Genomic DNA, 25,043 nt, shown 5'->3' with positions numbered 1-25,043 from the left:
GAAGATCCGTTTTGACAACTCCAGTCCTGCTCAGTTATCATCACTTTGGTGCACACGGGCCATAAACCTTGCCAGAGATTATTTAAAAGATATCTCTTTTTTTTTTCGACAGCAATGTTTTCACGTAAGTGTAATTATCGCCTTTAATTTGATTTTAATCTTTGACTTTTGAAACCTGACCAACAATCCTCTTTCTCCAGCATAACAATGGAATGTGATGATGTTTAATTAGCTTTTCCCTAATAGGATAATAATATAGAATATTTAAAACCGGTGATCATAAAGCCAAGAAGTTACCTGCCTAGAGAAATAACACCCTCATATCTACATCAAGTAATTTTATTAAGGATACTGTTGAGCTGAAGGTAAAATAATTAAAAAGAGAGAAAAGCCATTCTAGCCTGTGGTCCAATTTAGTTAATTAGACTTAAAGTACTGTTCTATTCAAAATCCCTTTGCCCTTTACAACATGAGTAAGTTAATGTACCCTAAAATGGTTCAGGAAGTACACATGATAGTGGATCAGGATTGTGGCTAATCTTTTAGAGCACATTAGTGAATTATTTCATAAATAATGACACTTTAATGCAAAATTGGCACTCATGGCATGTTATGTCATGTTTATGACAGTGTCATATGCACAAAGAAAGTGTTACCGGAACATTCTACTTTCACTTCACGTATCCACGGCTTTCCGTTGATCTGTCACACACAATCCCAATAAAATACGAGATTTACGGTTGTAGTATGACTAAATGTGAAGCAGTTCAATATGTGCTTTTGCAAACCTCGTATGTAATAGTTGTTTATTTAGTCTGTGCTTTTATATTTGGATTTATGTGGAAAAATTGCTCGTAGAACACAACACCAAATTGGTTCTGGCATCTTGTTTCGATAATGCCAAAGCAACAACTGATCTTTAGAATGTTTTATTATTTTTTTATACTCCTAAAAGTTGCGCTCATTCTGTGTCCCTGGCCAGTCGAGTCACATTTAGCAGCCTGATACTGTCATGACCTCATTTGAGCCCGTACATATCCACTGCCTCTGCCAGCTCCCACCACTAGCTTCATTTTTCCAAACTCCACGCGGTCTTTCACTCATCAGATCCTTCTGTGCAAAAGAAACGCCATGGTAACACTGCTGGCAAGAGCTGACTGCAGCAAACACTAATCCACAATGCCCAAACTCACATGGCTGCAAGAATCCCCCCACCAGAGTCGACCAATTGACTTATTGCATTTCCCAATCCTCCAACTCCCCCAGGGCCGCAGGGCTTCACCAGTCACACTGGAGCTGTAATCAAAGTGGATAGGTCGAACTTTATTACCAAGCGTTCGATACCAGCTGCAGGATCTGCCACCTTCAAATGATTCCACACACTAGAGAGTTTCAAAATCCAACACGGGGGTCCCAGATATGTTGGTAAATCATCGAGGCCTTTGGGACTGATGTGAATCTTTTCATGTTTGTCTTTGGATTTTCAAACTGATGATTTGTGATACCGGAGCAACTGATGTGGAAACTGAAGTGGATGACTTGACGAAGGAGCTGGGGAGCTAACAGGTAGGATAGACCTCTGTGCACTGCCTCCTGCATGCTTAGCTTGTCAGAGTTCTCGGCCAAAGTAAGATGACACTGTGTGCATAAGTTGTTCTTGAATAAGAAATAAAATTGCCAGTGAAGGCCTCACAAAACTCAAGTTTGGCTTCAAATGTGAATTTCAGTTTGAAGCCACAAAGTTTGATTGTCTTCTGAACTATACAACTTGTGTCAAACATCATGGCTGTACTTTCACAAGCTTCGTTCAGTTGTTTGCTGGAATTATTTTCCATTGTCCCTAACAGTGACACCAAGTCATGTTTATAGAAAACATTGTTCACACATACACATTTTCACTTAGATGATGGTTTTGTCATGGCCCCTCCAAAACATTGAGGTTTTTTTTGTTGTTTTTTTTTGTCCCTAAGCTACGTTGAAGCTAATCTGACAATATACTTCGGGTCATTTCCTGTTTGGAAGATCAATTTGCACCCAAACTTAACTTTCCGTCAGATGTCTTGAGATGTTGTTTTAATATTTCCAAATTTATGCCCTCATGGTTCCGTCTATTTATATGAAGTGTTCTTCCAGGAGCAAAACACACAAACCAAGATGATGCTGACACACCTGGACTACAATTAGAATTATGTTTTGAGGCTTGAAAGTTTCCCTTTTTAATTCCCCAAATTTAAGGATGGGAATTGTGGCCATTTTTAACTTGTAAACTGGATTTTTATGTTGCTTTTGAAGACAATCGCTTTTGCCTGGCTCAGCTGCCTTTCTGTTCATGTCTGTGGAGGAATATTTTTACTCTGGTAATTGTTACTGTTACTGTACACTGTTTATCCACTTCAGAAAACGTCGTCTAAATGATTTACTTTATTTTATTCTGGGGCTGGTAGTTTTATTTCATAGATATCTTGACTAACATATAAAAATTTTACCAGGATCTCACCTCAGGAAGGAGTGCCTTAAAATACACTTAGGTGTCTCCTTTTACCTCAAACCCAGAGATTTTAAATTATTGACATGGAATTGTCTTGACTAGTTATTTCAGAGTATTAAAGCTTCTGAAAAAGGAGAAACTGGACTCTTTCTGCATAAAGCTTGCATATTGTCCCTATGCATGGATGTGTTCCAGCTCCTCCAGCTCCCTCGGACCTCTCTAAAGCATGAATATTGGGTTAATTAATCTCTTTCAGTTGCACTTAAGTATGAGTGTGTGTTTGCATGGTTGTCCACCCCATGTGTCTCGTGTTGCCCTATGATAAAAAGCTGACCTCTCCAGGGACTACCTCACCCCCGGCACATCGATTGCCGGATTTTGTGATGAGTCATATTGAAACAGTTAACAGTGGTCCTAACCGGAGTAAAAAAAATAATAAATGTTTTAATCTGATTTCCTGTCAGACAATGAAAAGGTTGTTTTGAACAGAATGTTTTAACTATGCGCTGCAGATAAGTCATAGTTCGGCACAGGACGTCCTACTGCGGGTATGTAGTTCATCAAGTGATCCATAATTAACCTCAATTGCATAAAGCAATCTGAAGAATTTTTAGGTCAGTCAATATTTGCAAACATGAGCGGTCCTCACAAGGGTCAGGCTGCTGAGGGTAACATGTGGGATTATATAACAGCAAACATAATTAGTGTCAGTGCGTTGTTCTTCAGAAACCGAACCGTAGACTTGTTCTTGTTCACATTGTTTTACTTAACAACTGAAATGTGCAGGTGACTTTATTAAGTTTATTAGTGCAAGATTTCTTTAAACTTTAATCCCTGATTTCTACTATATTTCTCTTGTTTTGGGCCAATTCTTGATGTTAGTTGTAGTAAACCAGTAAAAAAACAAGTGGATTTGTAGTAAGACTGAGGATAGAGATATATGGTAATGTGTGGTAAACAATTGCTTTGATTAAATCATCTATATTATATTAAACACTATTAATTGTTCCATTATTTATGCTAATTTTGCCACTTGTGATATAGCCATCCACAGATTATCCTCAGAAAATAAAACAGTTACTGTTGGGAAGTTTAGATCTCCTATATATTTTAACATGTGGTGTAAAAGAAAGACTTGTCAAACGCAGGGAGGGGAGTTTTAAATAATTAAACATACAGTGATTGATCCAAATATTGACCAACAATTGAGGTATTCTTGTAGTCATTTCTAGATCATTTACCAAGATAGAAATGCAGAAATTACTGTTGAGCTTTCATTTAAAAAGTTTGGTGTGGCAGGCTTTAAAAAAGTTTTGGTTCACTAAAGGCTTTCTGTCCAGTCTAACAAAGCTTGAGTCATTTTTTCAACAAGTAACGGTGAAATTTGAGTCTCTAGATAGATGGGCTTGTACCTGCATATAGAAAACATAAAAAATAAACCAAATGAAATCCACATATCATTATCCTCCCAACTTACAAGTTTGCCGTACTTTATGTTGATTTATCACATAAAATGCCAATAAATGACCGTGGTTTGTTATTATTACCTTACAAAATGTGAAGAAGACCCATTTTGCAAAACACTGTTTGTCAAAAAAAAAAGTGTTTTGAAAGTTTAATGTCATTCTTTTTTTTACATTATTGTTGATATTTTTAAAGTTGTACAGAAAAGGTGCAAGTAACATCTTAATAAAACTTTACTTGCAGCACATCTCAAGTCAGAACACCCAGTCCACATCCAGGCCTAGTGTAACAAAATCAGACCAACATCAACACTCGGCTCCATCCCTGGCCGTGAGGACAACAAGCTCTCTGACCTATCTGGACCAGAGCGGTCCCGCGATGGGGAAGACCGGGCAGACTACAGTGGACTTAAACTCCCCGTCAGAAGTCAAACAAGCAGTCCCTTCTGAGGACCTGGTCTCCACAGCGCCTCCTGCAGATCAAAAGGAGGAAAAGGAAGTTCCTCCTGACAGGGGAAGCTGGAAGGGAAAATTTGACTTCCTGCTGTCATGTGTAGGATATGCCATCGGCTTAGGAAATGTGTGGCGATTTCCTTATTTGTGTGGCAAAAATGGTGGAGGTAAGAGCAAACTGGAACAATGACATTAGCAGAACCACTTTTGAACAAAAAGGCATTATAGCAAAAATAATATTCTTTGATGCAGAGGCTCAAGGCTTAAATATGTGAATTTATAATGCTGGAATATTTCATCCCAAACAACCACAGCAAAACACACACTTGCCCCTTTAGGACACAGCTACTCCTTTCTACTGATATTTGATTCAAAAGATAATTTGATTGCAAGCACCTTATTTCAATAAAATTGAAGGCATTTCCTTCTTCCCTTACCATTAAAACCTTCCCAGCGGCAAGACGAAGACAAGTCTGCTAAATTTGAATTATCCACAAATTGAATTAAACCTATCCTCTGGTGTGGAAATAAAATAAGAAATAGAGAGACATACGGGCTTGGTTTAACGAACTTCAGAAAAACAGTGTTAACCTCATGGATAAGCATGGCAAGTTTTCATTTCTTCTTGGCTTAAAATGAAGGGAAATCAAGGTTAATTTAACCAGCACACCGCATACTCTTTTCTGTTTTTTGTTTGTTTTTTTTTTTGTTTTTTTTCTTCTTTAGGAGCCTTCCTGATCCCGTACTTTATGACCTTGGTGTTTGCTGGGATACCTCTGTTCTTCCTGGAAACGGCTCTGGGACAGTTCACCTCGGTGGGGGGGCTAGGGGTGTGGAGGCTCATTCCCATGATGAAAGGTAATTCTCGCATTTTACATAGATACAAGAATAAGCTTTAAAAAAAAAACCCAACAGAAATCAAATAAGACACTGTGTCTAAAACTACAATCACATTGATTCCTCTGTTGTCATGTGTGTTGAAGGTCAAATAATGTGCTTTATGTTGGCAATCACTCGCAGCGCTGTAGAAATGTGTCTCTTTTTACAGATTTATTTAGTTTTTTACTATTTACTTGAGAATTTTCTGATCATGAAGCTAATTTATTGTAAGAGGAAAATAACTTCCAAAAAAAGGACACAAAGAGCAAGTTATATTAATTTGTTATAATCCTTGAGTTTTTAATTTGGGTTTCAGTTTTGATCATTCTTTGTTGACTATTTAGATCTTGTCATATTAGTTTATTCCTTTGTGTTGGTTCACTTAATCATTTATTTTCTCCTTTGCAGTCTTAGTGTACTTCTATTCTTTTTACCTTTATTTATAATTTCTGTGTCTCGACTTTATCTTCCTACTTACCCCAGCCTGCCAGTTTGCTTTCCATCACAGCTGCTGTCCATCCCCTGATTCTCCTCTGCCTGAACTCTTCCTCAGGTGTTTCTATTTTCCTCCGATTAGCCCAATGGTTCCCTTGTCGCTGTCCTCTCTTTCCTCTGTGCATTTACATATCTGGTTTCATTGTTTGCTTCTGGCTCCTTCTATGAAATGTACTGTTGTATTTGTTGTTCCAGTTTATGTTTTACATGAAAGTTTTTTGCTCTCATTAAATACTTCGTCTCCGTTTTGGTCCAACATCAAATCAAGGCAAAACAACTTCTCATTAGAAAGCACATGAAGGTCTGCCTCATATTTGCCCCCCCTCAAAAAAACATTCTGATTACGCCAAGAAGCTTTGGGAAAAATTCTGCACACTGATGAGACAACACGTAATATTTCTGGAACATTCACATCCCTGTTTCAGGATGAAGACATTTTACTCACAGTCAAAGATTGTGGCAGTATGAAGTTGTTCTTCAGGACCTGGATGACTTGACTTAACTGGTGGAAACATAGACTGTGTTATAAGTATAACCAGCAAATCAAACTCTGAAAATGGTTTTGGGTTTGACCTAGTCAAAGTATGAACTATGAATTTGTGATAGTGATTAAACAAGCTGTTTAATTTTGTTTGATGATCTAAAATATTTTGGCAGGTAAAAAAAAAAAAACAATAAAAGAGTAAACATTTTTTTCATACTGTATTTTTGTACTGTGTAATTTTCATTAGTAGCTTTGACTAATTGTGTTTTATGTAAATTTTTCTTTTTTCAGGGTTATGGTTGTGTTTTAGGGTTGAGAAAAAATCAATTTGAATTGATTTTCAATTAATCTTTCTCAATGCTGAAGTTCTCTTCATGTTCTTCTCCTAGGTGTTGGTTTGGCTGCTGTTGTCCTGTCGTTCTGGCTAAACATCTACTACATAATCATAATCGCCTGGGCTCTTTACTATTTATTTAACTCCTTCAGCTCGGTAGGTTTGTTCATCACCAATCTCAGCAGACAGAAGTTATTTATAAGTTTTAACTATTAGGAATAGTCTGTATGATGACAAAGACTGGAAGGAGTCAAGGACACATCATTTTTTAACATGCTTAATAAAGCAGGAAGTTGTTTTGGGAGTCACAGATTTTCTCTTTGGAAAAATGTCCTCTTTTTTTAACCCATCCCACTATGTTACGTCCCACTGGAGTCTGACTGGACTTTTTTGTTCAGGAGCTGCCTTGGCAGAGCTGTGATAACCCCTGGAACACCGAAAGCTGCTTCTCCAATTACAGCCTGACAGACACAACCAACCTGACCAGCGCCGTCACCGAGTTCTGGGAGTACGTTAGCAGATTTAGACCCGTGCGGTGCACCACCCGACAGACAGAAACAGCTAAAATGATTATACCCAGCCTGTAATTGTGTATCTGCAGACGTAACATGCACCAGATGACCGACGGTCTGGAGACGCCAGGAGAGCTGCGCTGGCCTTTAGTGGGCACCCTGGCGCTGGCCTGGGTTCTGGTCTACTTCTCCATCTGGAAAGGGGTGGAGTGGACGGGAAAGGTGAGATTGTCTCATGAAACCACGAGATCTTACTTTGTTCACCTTTAAGAACATGTACCACATTTGCTCTCCAATGAGACAAAATGTGCAAAAAGTATTAAAGGTGAATTCAAAAAAATTACGCAAATTACTGATCTATTACATGCGATGCAAGGCTGTGAAAACACCTTTTCCCCTGAAGACTTCTTTAAATTTAGCTTTTCCTCACACATAGTGATTCAGTATAGACAAAGATATCTTGAGTCAATAAATAATGCATTTTTTTAAATTAGCATGTAATTTAATAAGAGAAAAAGCTAGCCAAATCAATAATAATAATAATAATAGTAATAATAATAATAATAATAATAATAATAATAATAATATTTCCCCCCCACCCCCAAGTTAAATTATGAATTCCTTGTAATTAACATTCTTTGGTTGAATTTTATTAAGTAACCCAGGTCTGATTACGGCCTATTAATATATATATATATATATATATATATATATATATATATATATATATATATATATAAACCCTCAAAAAATAATAAGTGTTTATTTTTATAAGTTACCTTGTCTTGTATTGAAAGGTGTTTGGTAGGCGCAATAAAAAAAAAATCAGAAACACTATATTATATACATTTCATGGCACTAAGTGTTGTATTTGTGATATTTTGATGAATATATAAAAAATTTTTACTACAGAAATGTTTTCCCAGGAAGCATGCCTACATGGGCCCCATATGGGATAAATGAGGACAAACGATATAGGTCCCAAAAGGTGTTGTCTCTGGTTTCCATGGTGGCCCTTCATGGGTTTGCCCAGATAGACAACATTTGTCTTTGATGTAGGGACAAAAGTTTGCCTTAAAAAATAAAAAGTTATTTTATTTAGATAGACACTATCAAGATAAGATTTTTCTGAATTATTTATTTATCTGTTCTGACTGTTATTTTATAATATTTTATTTTATAATATTCTGAAAGATTACATTACTGTTGAATTTCCTTGAGTCGACAAAACTCACAACTCCCAACAAGTCCTTTGACTTTACACTGGAACTGAAATAATTGCTTGTGGGAGTCTTTAGCTCATATAGCTTAATGATTTGGACATAAAAAAAAAAAAAAAAAAAAAAAAAAAAAAAAAGAAGAGAAAAAACATCCCAGCCTACTGCCTGGAAATTAAAATTACTGCAAGTTGAAGCAAAGTATGTGAGGAGAAACACATTTACACATTCATTGCTAGGGATAATTGGATTTTAATGTGAGGAGCCTGAGAGAAGTGAGAAAAATGGAATCCTCCCAGGTCCTGGTGTTGATGGACATTACCAATTAGACATAATGATTATGCAACCGTACTGCAAGTCACGTTTCACAAGTCCTGCGGCCAAGAAAAACTGGAAATATTTTAGAAAATGTCTCCTTCTGTGTTATTCCATTAATCACATATTCAAGAAACAGGACTTGCGGTTGAGCTCATGTAGAGACCTCAAAGTCAGAATAACTTTTCCACGTCTACAAACTATTTCTCTCGCAGGTGGTTTATTTTTCTGCCACCTATCCCTACGTCATGCTGTTCATCCTGTTCTTCCGTGGTGTCACGCTTCCTGGAGCCATCGACGGCATCCTGTTTTACATCACTCCCGACTTCAATAAGCTGATTCGTTCTGAGGTGTGGCTGGACGCAGCGACTCAGATCTTCTTTTCCTACGGATTGGGCCTGGGCTCGCTCATCGCGCTCGGAAGCTACAACACTTACAACAACGACGTCTACAAGTAGGGACAGGAGATATAAGTTTTAAGCATCTTCTTTGATAACTGATACCTTGTTTTTCTCTAGATTCTTTTTTTCTGTTTCATGGTTTCTTTCTTTTTCTTTTTTTTTTCTTCCCATCCTATCTCCTCAGGGACGCTATCATAGTATGCTGCATTAACTCGTGTACAAGCATGTTTGCTGGGTTTGTTATCTTCTCTATTGTAGGATTCATGTCCTACATCACAAAGAAACCAGTGCAGGAACTGGCAGCGTCGGGTACGTTCGGCCTTCGTCAAAATTGCTCAAGTTTTATTAAAGCAAATTTACGACCAGATGTAAAAATTGTTATGGCGGGGGAAAAAAAAAGTGTGATCTGAATTTCTGAATTCCATCACAGGTCCGGGTTTGGCATTTCTTGCCTATCCTCAGGCTGTTACCCAACTCCCCATGTCTTCCCTCTGGGCCATCCTCTTCTTCTCCATGCTCCTGATGCTCGGCTTGGACAGCCAGGTAGAAAAATTAAAACTTTTTCTTCTAATGTTTTTGGGGGTCAGTTTACAGTTTTTACATTTACTTGTGTGTGAGCCAACGTGGTGAAAAACTGATGGCATTTTAAACAAAAGAGGAATCACGTCCAAACTAAATCACACGGTAATGATTTAATTTGAATTCATTCTAAATCGCAAAAAAATTATGATGATATAAAAGCGCCACGTCAGAGGGGAATTTATAGTCATCCAGGAGCCAAAGCCGTAACATAAAGCATCTTTGGCTTCACTTGTAAAATGTTAATAGTTCTTTGCAAAGCGACTAGTGAGTAGATATTTCAACATCACATTAAACAAAGGTTTAAAAAGCATTAATATAAATTCATCAGCCGCTTTATAAATTACAAAAAGAAAAAAGAAAGAAGAAAGTTTCTCTACAAGGAGACGCAACGTGAAAACTATCAACACTTCAGTTGGTGAAAAACGTAAAATGTGACGATTTAGTCTTGAAAGGCGCAGGGCAAGTTCCTTGTGTGTGTAGCATGCCTTCTGAGTCATTTCTATTCACACTTTGTTGGCTAGTTTTGCACAGTTGAAGGATTCATCACAGCCCTCATGGATGAGTATCCTTTGGTGTTGAGGAAGAGGAAGAAGGTCTTCATCCTGATCGTTTGTTTCATCTCCTTCATCATTGGCTTCTCCAATATCACTCAGGTGCTTGTCTGGGTATTCGAGCTATTTTACTAAGCAATGTTTTAAAAGCACAGCATTTAGACAACATTCATTTGTTCAAAAACATTGGCAACGATGCATATAAAGTTTTAAACAAATTAATATCCCATTGCTGATGTAGTGTCCACACATTCTAGTTTAAACTTTTCTAGTCTGGTCAGGTTACTTTTTTGCATTAAGAAAGAAATAAGATTTGATCATGTTCAGTCTTTTCCTTATGTCTGTTTTGCTTTAATGTCTCAGGGCGGTCTGTATGTCTTCAAGATGTTTGATTACTACTCTGCCAGTGGGATGTGTCTTCTCTTCCTTGTCTTCTTTGAAACCATTTCCATATCCTGGTTTTATGGTAAGGACACATTCTGTTCGCATTTTTGCTGTTGACGATGAAAGCGTTTTGAAATCTACTGGAAAAACTGCAGCTAACATTATTTGAACGGATCAAAGGAACCTGTTTATCGCAGACATCACGGGACTTCATCCCTTCTCTTTGGTCACTCTGTTCTCATTGCTCCTGTTTTCTTTTGCACACTGCTTGTCATGTGACAGGAGCTGAACGATTTTACAAAAACATTGAGGACATGATTGGTTATCGGCCGTGTGTCTGGTGGAAGCTTTGCTGGCTCTTCTTCACGCCTCTAATCTGCCTGGTACGGGAACCGTTTTTGATCGTAACCTTTTTTTTTGCTAAATAAACACGTCATTGCTTTAGTTAAACTTTTTTCTTTGAAAAGATCAATTCCTTAATTATGTTGCGAACTGAGGAATTACATAATTACCGAAAACGTTCCTCATTGGTAATTGGTTTGTCATCTCAAAACAATCCAGACTTTGCATCCACCTCCATCTTTGGTTTTTTTTTTAAATCAGACAACTAGAGTATTATTTGATTTGAGGACATAACTAATTCTACTGATCAAAAGAAGTGTGTGGTTGGAATTTTAATAGACTTAAAACAAGCATTTGGCAAAATCAGTCAAAACAATATATTATAAACTATCAGATATAAATGAGCTGCCTCGTTTATATCTAGAGGCAGCTCTTTGAACGAATGAGAAATTTTCATTGGATATTTCCTGTGGGATCCCTCAGGGGTCAGTGTTGGGTTCTAAACTCCAATGTATGTAATGTGCATGGTATCAAATAAAATATCTGCTTTATTAGCAGATGACACAAATATTTTTGTGCCAGGGGCAAGACTTGGAAAAAGCGTTCAATGTCTGAAGCATTCACTTTTAAATTACACTGTAGATTAAAGATCCATGAGAAGCCGGGAAGTATGACAAACTTGTTGAAGCTGAGAAGGAGCTATTGTTTAATGTGGCTGACCAAACATGACAATTTTTAACAAATCAAATTAAGTAGACTGAACACAAAATGTTGAACTACATGTATGAAACCAAGAGTAAAGAGATAGCTAGAAATTAAGTTTCGCATATAATTTTCACTCACAACAATTTAACAGTGCGATATGAATATAATGATCAAAGTAATATCTACTAATAGTTTTTGTCTTTTCTAGGGGGTCTTCACCTTCAGTGCCTTTGAAATGACCCCCCTGACCTTGGGGAAGTATGTGTATCCACTGTGGGGTCAAGTGATTGGATGGTTTATGGCTTTGTCTTCAATGATCCTCATCCCAGGTTACGTGATCTACATGTTCTGCACTACCAAAGGCAGCATCAAACAGGTACATCTTCCTGCATTGATGTTTCTAATTCATTTTTTCACTTATAACACAAAGTTTCTGCTTTCGCTGAACAGACACATGCAATTCAAGCTTTGTTATTTATCCATTCACATTAATCTCATTTGATATAACTTTAAGAAACTCTTTGTGGTCTTACCTGTGGGCAATTAAACTCTCTCTTACATCCGACAGCGTTGGCGGAAGATGACAACTACCCAGGAGGATGAGAAGTCATCGGGACTGGAAGAATTCACACACACAGGAAACATGGGTGAAGCTCCTGTGTAGCCAGAACTGCTCAGACTAAACCGTTCTGACTTCCAGGACTTAATGCGATCTCTGCTGAAATGTAAAAAAAACAAACAGGGCAACAGAAATCTCTAGAGGAAAAGCACTTCACTTCCTCAGCTCCAACCCACATTGTGCTGGAAACCTTTCTCGACATGTAGTGGACATTTGCATGTAGAAGTAAAGACTCTGAAGATAAACTAAGAATTTATTTATGAATGAAACTCTGTACATAACCTGCATGTACCCTGTTATTGGCTACAATAATGTATTATACCGGGGTTTTATGGGATTAAGAAAAACACAAAGTAGCACATCATTACGACGTAGAATAAAAATGAAAGGTTTAATTTTTTTTTTTATGAATCAAAAATAGAAAAGTGTGGTATACATTTGCATTAAGCCCCTTTTACTCTGATACCTCTAAATAAAATTTTGTGAAACCAACTGCCTTAATAATTCAGGTAATTAAAGCATTCCTGTGAGTGATTTGATGTCAGCATTTGTACAGGCCTCAGAGGTTTGCTAAACCACGCTAATGAACAAACGATACCATGAAGACAAAGGAACACGCCAGCCAGGGATAAAGTTGTAAAGGAAGAGTTAGTCATAATTTTAGCAAAAAGTGGTTCAGTGAAGTATTGATCCTGGGGGACTAGATGCAAAAGCACAGCATACAGTTTTGATTTTCATTTGTAAAAATATTTTAAAAAACAAATAAATAAAGGGATAGGGACAGTTCTACAAGGCACTGAATAGACTTTTCCTATAATGCGTTCATTATATAATCCTTACAAGTTCCACAGAAATACTGGAGTATTTCTAATTTAATTTAAATGTAATTAAAATTTTTTTTTAAATATGTTTAGGTTTGAATTTATGTATATTAAGAAATGTTGTCTCCAATGTATTTCCAGTATTAGAAAACTAAACACGATTGTATTTATAAGATGGTATGTGGTGTTAAAACATGCATCTCCAAAGTACAATTTTTAAAACACAAGTAACATTTTCTAGCCTTTTGACATTCTCAGAAGTCTAATGAGCAGATTTATCTCAAAGAACTTGAAACCTTTAAAGGCTGCGTTACAACCACCCACAGGTAGCATAAACCTTTCTATTAAAAGGCTAATAAAATAGAAACAGTAGGTCCAGGGCAAACCCATTTGAATATCCTTGTTTTATGTGCCAGGTTTTGGTTGTGGTGTCTGGTGCAAGAACAGGTTGCAGTTAAAGCTAGTACAGAAACAAACGAAACGCAGAACAAGGAGGATCTGACTAGAACTTAAGAAAACAACAGATACACAAGAGGAGAATGAAAGAGGAGGGATGACTGGGATTGGAACCAGATGAGGCCAATTGTCTGTGGAAGCAGCGGAAAACAAACTGGATCAATTACAGAAAACGTTAAACAACACGCAAATAACATGAGAAAGTGTATAAACCTAACACAAAACTTATCAATACTATAAGAAAACACAAACCAACCTTTCTAGCATGAATGGATAAAAGCTCAATTTATAAATATACATATATGAGCATCTTTTTGTCTGCTTGACACATAGTGTCTCTAGATGTCAGAAGGTGTATACCTTTTTAGAAAATGTAGATTTGGAGATGCATACTTTGAAACGATTAGATTTTTGTTTATATGGATAAACTGTGCTTCAGTTTTTTATGTCACTAAAAACTAATTAAAAAAAAAATCCCACTACACATAAATGCTTTCTTCAGCATTGTTTTACTATTGAGGAAAAAAAAAAAGCTACACCCCGATGGTTGTCGTCAATTCAGAATATTTTGTTGAATGTTTATTCTCAGAATTCATAAAGGGTTCTATAAAGTGTAAACTTAGTAGTGACTAATACTGTTTTTTAAAGATCGGTCTGACTGTTATCCACTCCTTAAACACATGTGCTACCTGGTGATAATGCTGATAATTCATACCCGTAATGCTGTCGCCTGCTTCACAACAGTTAGTGTTAAGTGAACGTTGCCCAATGTGCTTTGCTTTTCCAATTTGATCTTTATAAACAGCCACTCAAGGCACACTACTGATTCTGGACCTTAAAGAAGACCCACACTGGGAGACCATGAGTCATAGATAGATGACCCAAAAGCCAGAGCCTTTGCATCACCATCTCCACAGGATAGCTCAGTATCTGAAATCAGTCATGTTGACCATTAAAAATCTATTTAAATACAAGATTTAGAGTCTGCATAACTTGCCATTGTACTCATTCCTATTTAATACAATAATTGAGCCAAAACCATGTTGGTGAATTCACTTAAATAATCTTTAATTTCAAGTTGATATACTGTAAATACAGGTAGAGGAATGATTCAACTGAGGAAAAAGATGGTTTCACCTGTGTAGCCTCAAACGTGTCCTCCATTTCTACACCTTTCTACATGGTATTGAGCAAACACAGTGATTGACAGGCCGTCGAGATCCATTCGTCATTAGCTGATGAAGGTGTGCACTGGTATGACAAAGCCCTTTTGAAAGTTTCTTCCTTACAAGTTCCATTTGCTACACTTTCAAAATGCTACATTGAAATTTTCACTCAAATCCAACCTCGTGTTCGTGTTCTCGTGTTCATGTTTATTGCCCAGCTGTCAAATCTGTGCTCCGAAATTCCTGAAACACACAATACTCAAACTGAGGAACAAGAACGGGTTGGTTAAAAACAAAAAGGGAACATGGAACAGGCAACTGCTCTGTCACGAGGCACTGAAACTTACTGTTTGAGTCTTTTGAGGGTGTTACCTATTAAAAACCAAAAACATCACTTTTCTTAAACATGTCACTCATGCCTGTTAAGTTCAAGCCTTTTTGGAATTAGGGTTCAATCAATACATTGTCAAACCAATGCCATGCAGTACAAAAAAAATAAAAAAAAAAAAAGAAAAAAAACTACCAAAAAAGAACAAAAAGATCCATCCTATTATATCTAAAAGTTGTCTCAAACAAACAAGTACAATCATCATAAACCAGTGTATAATCCAAAACATTAGAACTCAACGTAATCTGCTAAAATTCATTACATAACTGTTGAAAGTGTGTTCCAAGCCAGTAAAAATATTAAACTAATCATTGGAGCTATTCATTCATTTTGAAAGTGCTAATTCCTCTCATTGCATTATGAAACAACAGTAAAAGCAATCAGTGGGATGGAAACAACGGGGCGGATGGATTTGTTGAGAATGAACACTCATCAACTCTGCCTACTGGAACACAAGCCTACTTTTTTCCCTCCCCTCCACCGTCTTTTCACAAGGTGAAAGTCGGGGGAAAAGGACAGAAAGATGATGAGATAGAGACCTTCCCGCACTGGGTGTGTGATTATAAATCAACAAATCAGACATATGGAGGTCAGATGGGAGCAGAGTTAACTGATCATCCATTCCACGGAACCTGGTGGGGGCTTACATTTTAAGAGACGGACGAGCTTGGGCTCGGGCAGCTGCTGACCTACTTCAGCAAGAAGGACGCATGACAGGACAACGGCAATTTGAAAGAGGCTGAAGGTAGCTTGCATGTCCTCCCCAACTCCACTCACATGTGGTATTTACAATCTAAGCTGAGGTGAAACAGAAAGAGATCAGATAGTGCATTCTTTTTGTCCCATTCTTAATATAAGCAGTAAAGACAACAGCACAAAGAGGAGGGTTAATGCCATCATTTGCAATAGAAGCTACATGTAGTTCTTGCCTCCCCTCTCCCCTTTTTCCTGGAAAATGTCAAGTCTGAAAGGTCATGACGGGCGAAAAAACAGTCAGGAGAATCCGAGATGGAACCTTGGAGATGTGAGAATGTACAGCGCAGAGAGTTTCGCAGATGAGCAAGCGGTAATCCACCAAAGGGAACATGGTCGATGGTAGCACAAAGACAAATCAATGTAAACACAGATTTTAACATTTGTATCTGAAGCATCTTTGCGTGATTTCATTTAGGATTTCCTGAAAAGGGTACATTTGACAAAATTGCAGCGGATCACAGTGTGTTGTACATACAGTATGTTACACGTGAAGAGATTTACATAATACCCCTTTAAAGTATGAACCCACTCCAATTTCCTTCACACTCTGACAAATGGCCTTCAAGAAGATGAACCACCATGGATTAATTGAATTTGGTTCACCAGTAGCACATTCTCATGGTTGTCTTTCATTCCTATTAATCCTAAATGATTTATGACCATGGTTCTCAAACTATGCTACAAGTACCAGTGCCTTTAGTGGTATTCGAGGAAATTTGCAAAGTAACGTGATGTAGGCCATTAAAAATCCAACAGTAACCAAGATAAGCAATTTGAGTAGAGTTATTTCCAGAAACATCTCAAAATTGAGGTGTGGTGGAAACACTTTTGTTAATTCCATGTACAGACTAGGAGAGTAGCTATTACTGGTAGCTACTTACTAGTGTGCAAGTTCACTGTGTTCCAGCTCCATGTTCAAAAACCAGTCAGATTGTTAACTAATATTGTGAGAGACCAAGTTACTGGTTACTTACAGTGTTAGTAAATGTTAATAACAGGGCTGTCGATGATGTAATCCGCACTAACTAAGAAATCTAACCAAATTAGCGCATTAGACATGTGTAATAAAGTGGAATGACAAAGGAGATAAGAATTGAAGGCATGCTGAAAATGAACAGAAAAGCACAGAAACCCAAGAAAAAGTTTAAATCTGTCAGCATTTAGAAAGCAATTCTGCCTCTTATCAGTTAAGATTAATATAAGATGATCATATCATAACTGATGGCCTATGGAAAGGTTTTGCCATTACCAAGGAACTGCACAGGAATCATCACATAAGACCTTTTCAACTTTCTCGTTTCCAAATGGTATTGGTTACATTCATATTTCTGACCTTCTCAATCGGAAAACAAGTACCATTAGGTTCATAATCCGGATCAGTGGCAGTTTTTCATTCCACTTCGTCACAAATAACCAAATTTACAAATTTGTACATTTGTGCTGATTTATTGACAATTGGATTACTTAAGTTGTTTTTCAAGATTATTCTATAAATTGTTTGATTGTCCCCAAATAGTACAGAATAAAAGATTTAAAAATTTAAATTTTAAAAATTATTCAAAATGTCTACTACTACTACTTTGAGGTTCAGTTGGTCAGAAATTAACATCTTTTCCAGCTGTACTTTGAACTTCACCTGACCTACTTGTGACTGTTTTCAGTTTGAGTCTGAGAAATTAAAATAAATATGGGGCACAATTAAATTCTGCAACTTAGCCTGCAGTGTAAATTAAGTTTTCCAAATTACATAATCAAACTCAAAAACTCCTAAGTCCTGCAGTATTGTTGTTCTTATGTGTGTCAATGTGGAAAGCTTTATTATGGTGGTACTTGCTATAAAACGTTTGAGAACCACTGGTCTATGTTAAACAACCACTGAGTGTTCTTAGGTGATACAGACACAATACAACAGAAAGGTGGATAAAAAAACAGCTTTTCACAGAAAAACATTTTCTTTCTTAATCTAGCAGAGTTGAGAGGAAGAGAAGGAGGCCGTCTATTACATAAATAAGTCAGCAAAAGCGCAAATGGCTAGAAGAGGCCCGAAAGCACTACTATCTTAAAGTATTTTTTCTGCTTTTTTTGTATTTATCTCTTTAAGCTTTAGCATTCAGTCAAGTGCAAAGAAGTCATTGTTTAGTGGAGGCATATGTATTTTTGGCACATGTTTTCCATTAAGCGTCAGCTATACACGCATGTGTACATACGGCACAGTAAGTAGGCGTGGGGTCTGAGACAAAAGAAAGAAAACACAAGAAGCGGGAGGTCCTTGGAGTGTTGAGCATCCATTCCTGGAAATTATCACAAAAAAGTTTCAAGGATTCATTTGTGGTAAGAAGTGAAGAAAGAATCCATCCCCAAACTAAATTCAGTATCTATAGTTTCTATTTTCCCCTTGCAAGAGATAAAACTGACATAAAAGTTATAGAAATTTGTTAAAACTACATAAAATTTCAAAATACATGAGCAATATATATATATAGATGGACTTTATTTCTCCTAGTCTGATTTAAAACCTTTATTATTTTAATATTTTCTTTAGATATATGCATATAAGTGGAGTTTTATTTTCTCATTATAGCTCTTTCATCTGTATGTATACAGTACCTGTACATTATGTACAGATGCATCTTAAATCGGCTGAAGGAAGGTTTTTGTGAAATTTTGTGTCGATTTATTTACAACATACTCTGAGAGCCGCTAGGGGTCCGGTGTAGACTGAGGCGGGGGTCCGGGGGTATGTACTGGTGTGGATGGTTGTAAGGTGGAGGCGGGGGAGGCAACGGGGGCTGGTGCCCGTCATTGCCGTACGAGCCGTCTGGTGAGCGGACGGGGCTGGACATCGCAGACTGGCTCAGCTGGTGGTGGTGGTGCTGGTAGTGGTGGTGGTGGTGGTGGGTGGGCGTCTGGCTGAGGAAGGCCTCCACGCGTCCGTGGCCGCTGCTGTCAAGCATGATGACTTTGACGATCCGCTGGCACTGGATGAGCGCTTCGGGTCGCAGGTCGGCCACGCTCACGGCGGGTTGGTGCTGCAGCTGAATGGGGAGGTGGTGGGCGGGGGTGCTCGCCGCGGAATGCAGCCGCGGGTGCTGAGGTGGAGGCACCGGCCCCTGTGTTAACCCCTGCTGGAAAAGCAGCTCCCCACGGCTGTTAAGAAGGGTCGCGCTCTCGGGGCTCTGAGCCGCACTGCTGCTGAGCTGGTACGTCTGAAGCCTGTTGTGAATTGACACCTAGTTTAGAAAACAGCCAAGAGAACAGCATCAAATGTTATAAAACTGGTTCCTCCTCTACCATCCGTCAAGCGTTGTTGTTGTGTTTTTTCTTTTTTTTGTGGGGGTGGCAGCACATTCACACACACACACACACAATCACACGGGGCATGCGTAGGAACTTGGGTGTTAGGGATTAGTGAAGGTGTAAAGGTACTGTGACTCTCTTCACTCCACCCCCACAGGTGTTGGGAACAGTAGATCGGATGCTGGGAAGACCAGTGTGTGACTGGGGGAAAGGAGGACAGTGAAGGAAAGAACGGTACTACGGGACGGGCCCCGTGGTTCCAAAGGAGGACACTGGGGGGCCTCCTGTGTCTCCCTTCCAAACCACTGAGTGGCACTATGGGGACGGTGGACACGGGGTGCAGGGGGAGAGGGGCACTTCAGGGTTGAGGTAACCAGAACATAGACGGAAGTCATACGAAGAAGAAGAAGGAGAAGTGGAAGAAGAGGACAGGAGGTGAGCAGGCCTACAAGCACAGATGTCCACAGGAAACATTAATTTATAGTGTTACATTTTTCTCTAATATCTAATCAAGTCGACTGAAATGAAAAGCTTGCCACAAGATGCTAGCCATGACTGTATAAGGGTGCTTTTATTTTTTTTATTTTTGGTACAAACTGTCCTAGTTTTAAGATGAATGTGCCTCGACAGCCAGTCGCTCCCCACCAACCCCTGACATTTACTGTTGGGTGTATGGCAGATTAGTAAGAAGGTAGCTCAGACCAAGAAGGCTGACCTGAGGTGAAATATAGGACAACAAAACGCACTGCAGTCAACTCAGTATATAAAGTATCTAAAATTCCTCTACTGCTATTATTGGACAGCATAAAGGCATTGCACCTTAGATTTAAATTGATTATAGTCCCTGGTTAATAAAACACCTATAGGAAAACAATTATGTCTAGCTGAGAATGTCATGTTCCAAAACAATGAACTTTAGTTCATTTTTGGAAGATTTAATAAGCTGAACAATGCAATTTAGGGCATAGTTCTAAAGCACAAGGAAAATAATACATGGTTTTCAATGTTTTTCCAGAAATATTTTGCATTTGTAGTCATTTTCTTCAATATGATACCCCTAAATGCAACACCATACAATTGGCTTTTCAACTGGAAACCTACCAAGACATAACCATGAAGCTATCTTCAGTTTTGTTTGCAGTGTGCCCCTCTTGATGTGGGGGAGACATGAGTATGTGGAGAAAGAGCTGTCATTGGTTGAGTTTATAAGTTTCTTGGCCTACATCCATAAAATTTTGAGGTGAAAAAACGAACACTTCACAGAAAGAGCTGAATACAAGAAAACCCTAAAAGAAAACCTATTAAAACCTGCAGAAGAAGGTTCCCTTCAGATGGTCAGTAACCCAAAACATACAGCGACAGCTGTAAAGCAACGGGTTAAATTAAAGCATATATACATGGGTCATTATGACCCAGTAAAATCCAGTCCCAAAGACAACTGAAAATCTGGAGAAAAACAGAAACATAGGGGAATAGGAGAAACTGATTTTCAAAGATGTTTCTCATTCAGTCATTTTGCAAAGAAAAATGGGCAAAAATGTCTCCATGTGTGAAAAGTTGTTTCAGAACACGCAAACATTTTGTAAACTCTGAAAAAATTATTGATTCTGGAGAGCTGAATACAAATGGAAACCATGGACTTTTATTATTTTTAAAAATGGAAAACCTTGTATGTTTTTCCTTGCTCTTATTATGTGCAACTTTGTGTTTGCCTAACATAAAATTTCACTGAGAGACTTTAGAATAGAATATAATAGAAGCTTACAGTAGCAATGCGGCCAAATGTGAAAAATGAAATTACACTTTCGTAAGGAGCAGTAGCTAAAAAGATTGACGGCCTGAAAAATCAAGAAAGAGCTGTGCGGGGAAAAAAAACCCCACAGAATGTCAAGATGGGCCTTGTAGTGGTCTTTCTTACTTCCACTTCACAACCACATAACGAACTTAAAAAGGTCACCTGGTGCCTTGAGGACGTACTCATGGTACAGAAGTTGGGTTGCTCTTTTCTTTGCACAAAATGTTTCGCCTGAGATGTTCCCGGCAAAAGGGTGTGGGGCTGACTCTAGGTCAAGTAATAGTTAAATTTATCCGTCTGCATAAAATCATGTTAATTAGGGTTTTGTGGTAAATGCCCTACTCTTCAGAGTCTAATTAAAACTTTTGGACAAAGAGAACGCATATTTCCTATGACTTTTACAACTCTTCCACATCACCATCTCAGATTAAGTGTTTGTTTTTTTTTTTTTATCAAATAATGTTGAGTGACCTCACATGCCCGCTGCAATTTACCCAGTGACACTCATTCACTCACGCACTCCTCAGTCGCACCTGCTTGACGCCTCTAGTTCCGAATATGTGATCGGTCCTGGTGCTTCCTCCTACCTCATCCTGCCCTAATGCTGAATCCACTGACTTACCTGCCGTTGGGAACTTTGACCCATCTCAACGCACTTACCTCAACTGCATTGTGTCCGCTTCTTTCATCTATCTCTGTGTTTCCTAGAAAAGGAGGGGAAACAGGCGTGTAAACAGCATGTTGATGGCAAGGTTCATGCTTTGTTTCCAGCATCTTAATTGTAAAGTAAAATATTTAGACAGAACTAAAGTGAACATTTTATCTATGTTAAAGTGGAGAAATTTCCTCAGTGAGGGAGTAATATGGGTCGGTGTTAACGTGTCCAATAGGGACGTAGTTATAAATCAACCTCCCTCTACCTGCTCTGATGCTTACAGCACAATTTACAACCTGAGAGAAAAATTTTGTCATATTATAGCATGACGTCGAAATCATGAAAAATATAGTCATAGTATAGCTAAAGTGCAACCATACCAGTTTTTATCCTTGTATTTAGTTTCTACATTTATTCATGTATTTTGTTCTTCATGCTTTTACACTTTGCTCTCTTTGATTAGTTCCCACTCTTCTCTTGGTTTGTAGTTTCTCAGTTCCTCTCCAGCATTTATCATTGATCTTCCCTCAGCCTGCCAGTTTGCCTCCTTCCACAGCTGTTTTCCATCTCCTGATTCTCTTTTGGCTGCACTAATCACTCAGCTGTTTTCCATTTGCCTCCGATTAGTCCTTCTGTACTGCTTTGTCATTTCCACCCCTGCCTCAGTATTTAAGCTCTTCATTTTCTCATGATTGTTCACTGGATCGTTCCAAAGTTGCTAGTTTCTATTTCAGTTTGAAATGTGTAGAAAATGTTAGCGCAATCGGATGTTTTCTTTATATATCTGTATCGCAACAGCATTTCACACAACTTTTAGGATTAAACAGTGACAGAACACATTCTCTTCTTAAACATCTCTATAAAAGTTGAAAATACTCATCTGCAATCTAAAGATAAGTCCATAATTCCATACGTATACAGCATAAACATTAAGGACTTTGTTAGCATCCAGAAATATAACAAAGTCAACAAAAATGACCTGAAAATTCTGAAGTTCATAATAGATATCTAATCATTTCTGATAAAAGTCACCTATTTGAAAATTTACCTTGCGTTTCTTGATGATGACTTGCATTTTTTTAAAGCAGTTCAGTCGCTCTACCACACACACACACACACACACCTGATAGCGAGCCCTGTTTGCTGCGCAGCTCTAGCTGTGTCCCATTGCTCTTAACTGAATGTGTCTTGGCTCCTTGCTGCTTTTCTAGCTCCCCTGCAAAGAAGAAAAACAGTCAACCTCATCATCCTCGTGAGATAAATTTGAAAAAATGATGAAGCTGACTGGTGATGTCAAAGAAGGAAAACATTAACCCACTTACTCCTGTCTTTCAAAAGGCAACACATTTAAACATTTATACTCAACTACCCTTACTCTCTTATTGCCTTTCCTTCCCTTCATAAATATTTTGATTATATTTAGTTACCAAGATTATGTACTCTAACTTCAACAAAGTTGAGACATTGGCTTTTAATCTAATAGGGAATATAAAGAGCTGCAGCTGTTCTGCATGGCCTCATAGTTTTAGTTAAGGAATATAAGATGACCGAAAGCATTATAAACATATATTTAAAAAACATACCCACACATCAGACATGAGAATGTTGTATACATTTATACACATTCTCATCTTGAAATTGCACATAATGCATCAATCAATGCATAATCATGTTTAGGACTGGCCCAGTCAAAGTTAATGTTCTGCGTGTATGTCCATATGTAGTTATAAGTAATGGAAGGTTTCCTTTTTTGGTAAGAAGTATTAATTGTTTTTGTTTAGTTTTTTTCCCTAGTTTCTAGGGATAAACAACCCTTTTCTTAACTTCTGCCCGTCTTCACATCTTATTTATCTTTATTCCCTCGGCTGCAGGCCATTCCTCACTGTGAAAGGTAAGGCGGTTGCTTCAAATCCCAGCAGGGGATGCTTTCTTTGATGCTCTCTGCCAGGACAGATTCTTGATGTGAAGGCTTTTCATACGTGTCAAAGTATAGACAAGATAAACTGTGCTATTGTCTGGAGACTTTGAGAAGCATCTAACTCTGTCCAGCTTGGTGAACAACCACAGAGTTTTGTACAAATCGAATGATTTATTGATTTAGGCAATTGCTCTGATTTGCGTGTTTTTTTTTACAACAATATATGAGAACAGTCTTGCTCACCAAAAAAATGTCTGCTTTGGTAAAATTGTAAGAAAATATTGCAGGGTATGAAGAAATGTAGTGACCATAAAATGACCATGGTAAATGACCATAAACCTAATAATTTTCAATTTCAGAAGCAACTACAAATAAACTGATGTGTGCATAAGGTAAAAATAAAAATTCTCCCTATTCATCCGGCACAAGTTGAACAAAGAGTGTGATTAGTGTACACTCACACTCAATGCGTATCTGCTCCATTTCTGACACCTCTGCGATCGATTCCTTTAGGTCTTCAACAAACTTGAGCAGCTCCTCTGCACTTTGGGCACAGAAGTGGAGCACCTGCTTCTTGTCTGAGCCGTAAGGGGAGAGGATTGTGATTCCATGAGGGTAGTCTGTGGAGTTGGAAAGAGATTGGTTCACTCTCAAAAGTTGGGGAAGAAAAAGAGAAGCTAAGGTGTTGCTATACAACCAATCGGTTTCAAGTAAAAACTGAAAAACCTCTTATTTGCCAAAGTTCAAAATGTTCCCTGGGTCTATGTTGATTCTAACTTAACATGTATTTTTATTCAAATCATTAAATCAGAGATAAATTTATGCTGTATTTAATCCACTGCCATTAACAAGACATGGATTTAAAAAAATAGCATTACAAAACATTTTATAGCTAATGAAAACTGGTTGTATACTTGGAGGTCACTGCAAACATGTCCTTCACACATGCGTGTTTGCTGCAAGTCCAGCGAATGGAAAGGAAATATATAGCATTTGTTGTTCATGTGCAACATTTATATGCTTAAATGAGTTTCACTGGTACATGTACCCTCACATTTGTCTGATGATCACGTGTCTAGGCTGAATGAGTCTCAAGGCATTGCTTTAATGCAACAGGGGTCTGCATGTCAAGACCCCAAACCTAAATGGAGCTATTTGCCGGATGCTAAAGCAAATGCATTTGCAAAATTACATTTTCTACTCCACTCTCTCCCAGTTATTTTTAAGTAGCCAGGACATAATGGTCACTTACATTCATTTTCAAAAAGATGGAACTGCATGCCAAGTAGGCCCAAAGCTTTGCAGAAAGTATAGGCGGCAGAACTCTTCTTCTTTGGACAAAGCTTCAAAATCTGCAATAAAAAAATAAAAAATAAAAAAAAAACAGGGGATGATCCGCATAGAAACTATTTAAAACTATTTGTCATTTGAAACTAATTTAAAGGGCAGACAGCCAGTATTAATGTTCACCCTAACCTTCGAAGTGTCTCTAGCTGAGCATCATTTGAATGACAAATACCTCTGTGGCGAACCTACATCATAATGTATTAGAGGTACAGTGAAGCTT

At 38.0% G+C, this 25,043-nt stretch overlaps 3 protein-coding genes across 6 annotated transcripts in view; 1 reads left to right on the top strand and 2 right to left on the bottom strand.

Annotated features, from left to right (window-relative positions):
* The window catches only part of LOC122826659 (protein mono-ADP-ribosyltransferase PARP11-like), a 31,099-nt gene extending 25,303 nt beyond the window's left edge, over nt 1-5,796 (bottom strand). Inside the window, exon 1 of the mRNA XM_044108786.1 lies at nt 5,762-5,796. Within this exon, the coding sequence (XP_043964721.1) occupies nt 5,762-5,786 (25 nt within the window). The 5' untranslated portion in view covers nt 5,787-5,796. The remainder of the gene's footprint in view (nt 1-5,761) is intronic.
* slc6a1l (solute carrier family 6 member 1, like) lies at nt 1,413-13,975 on the top strand. The gene is made up of 14 exons (XM_044108785.1): nt 1,413-1,566; nt 4,196-4,571; nt 5,131-5,262; nt 6,652-6,752; nt 6,995-7,104; nt 7,198-7,330; nt 8,856-9,094; nt 9,226-9,350; nt 9,472-9,584; nt 10,145-10,276; nt 10,538-10,640; nt 10,841-10,941; nt 11,814-11,981; nt 12,174-13,975. The coding sequence occupies exons 2-14, from the start codon at nt 4,331-4,333 to the stop codon at nt 12,267-12,269; spliced, it is 1,794 nt and encodes a 597-aa protein (XP_043964720.1). The 5' UTR covers nt 1,413-1,566; nt 4,196-4,330; the 3' UTR covers nt 12,270-13,975.
* A 569-nt stretch (nt 13,976-14,544) lies between these two features.
* Nucleotides 14,545-25,043, bottom strand: part of iqsec3a (IQ motif and Sec7 domain ArfGEF 3a) — a 90,932-nt gene continuing 80,433 nt past the window's right edge. For 3 of the 4 annotated variants that reach the window (XM_044108779.1, XM_044108783.1, XM_044108782.1), the window contains 5 exons: nt 24,729-24,828; nt 23,938-24,096; nt 22,682-22,774; nt 21,564-21,607; nt 14,545-19,041 (listed from right to left, as the gene is read on the bottom strand). In XM_044108779.1, the coding sequence (XP_043964714.1) occupies nt 18,490-19,041; nt 21,564-21,607; nt 22,682-22,774; nt 23,938-24,096; nt 24,729-24,828 (948 nt within the window). In that variant the 3' untranslated portion in view covers nt 14,545-18,489. The remainder of the gene's footprint in view (nt 19,042-21,563; nt 21,608-22,681; nt 22,775-23,937; nt 24,097-24,728; nt 24,829-25,043) is intronic. The other variant, XM_044108780.1, reaches the window with a different exon arrangement.

This window comes from Gambusia affinis, linkage group LG23 (assembly GCF_019740435.1).
Source record: "Gambusia affinis linkage group LG23, SWU_Gaff_1.0, whole genome shotgun sequence".
Lineage (NCBI taxonomy): Eukaryota > Metazoa > Chordata > Actinopteri > Cyprinodontiformes > Poeciliidae > Gambusia > Gambusia affinis.
Note: the sequence above shows the minus strand (reverse complement) of the source record. Positions and strands in the feature narration are given on the sequence as shown.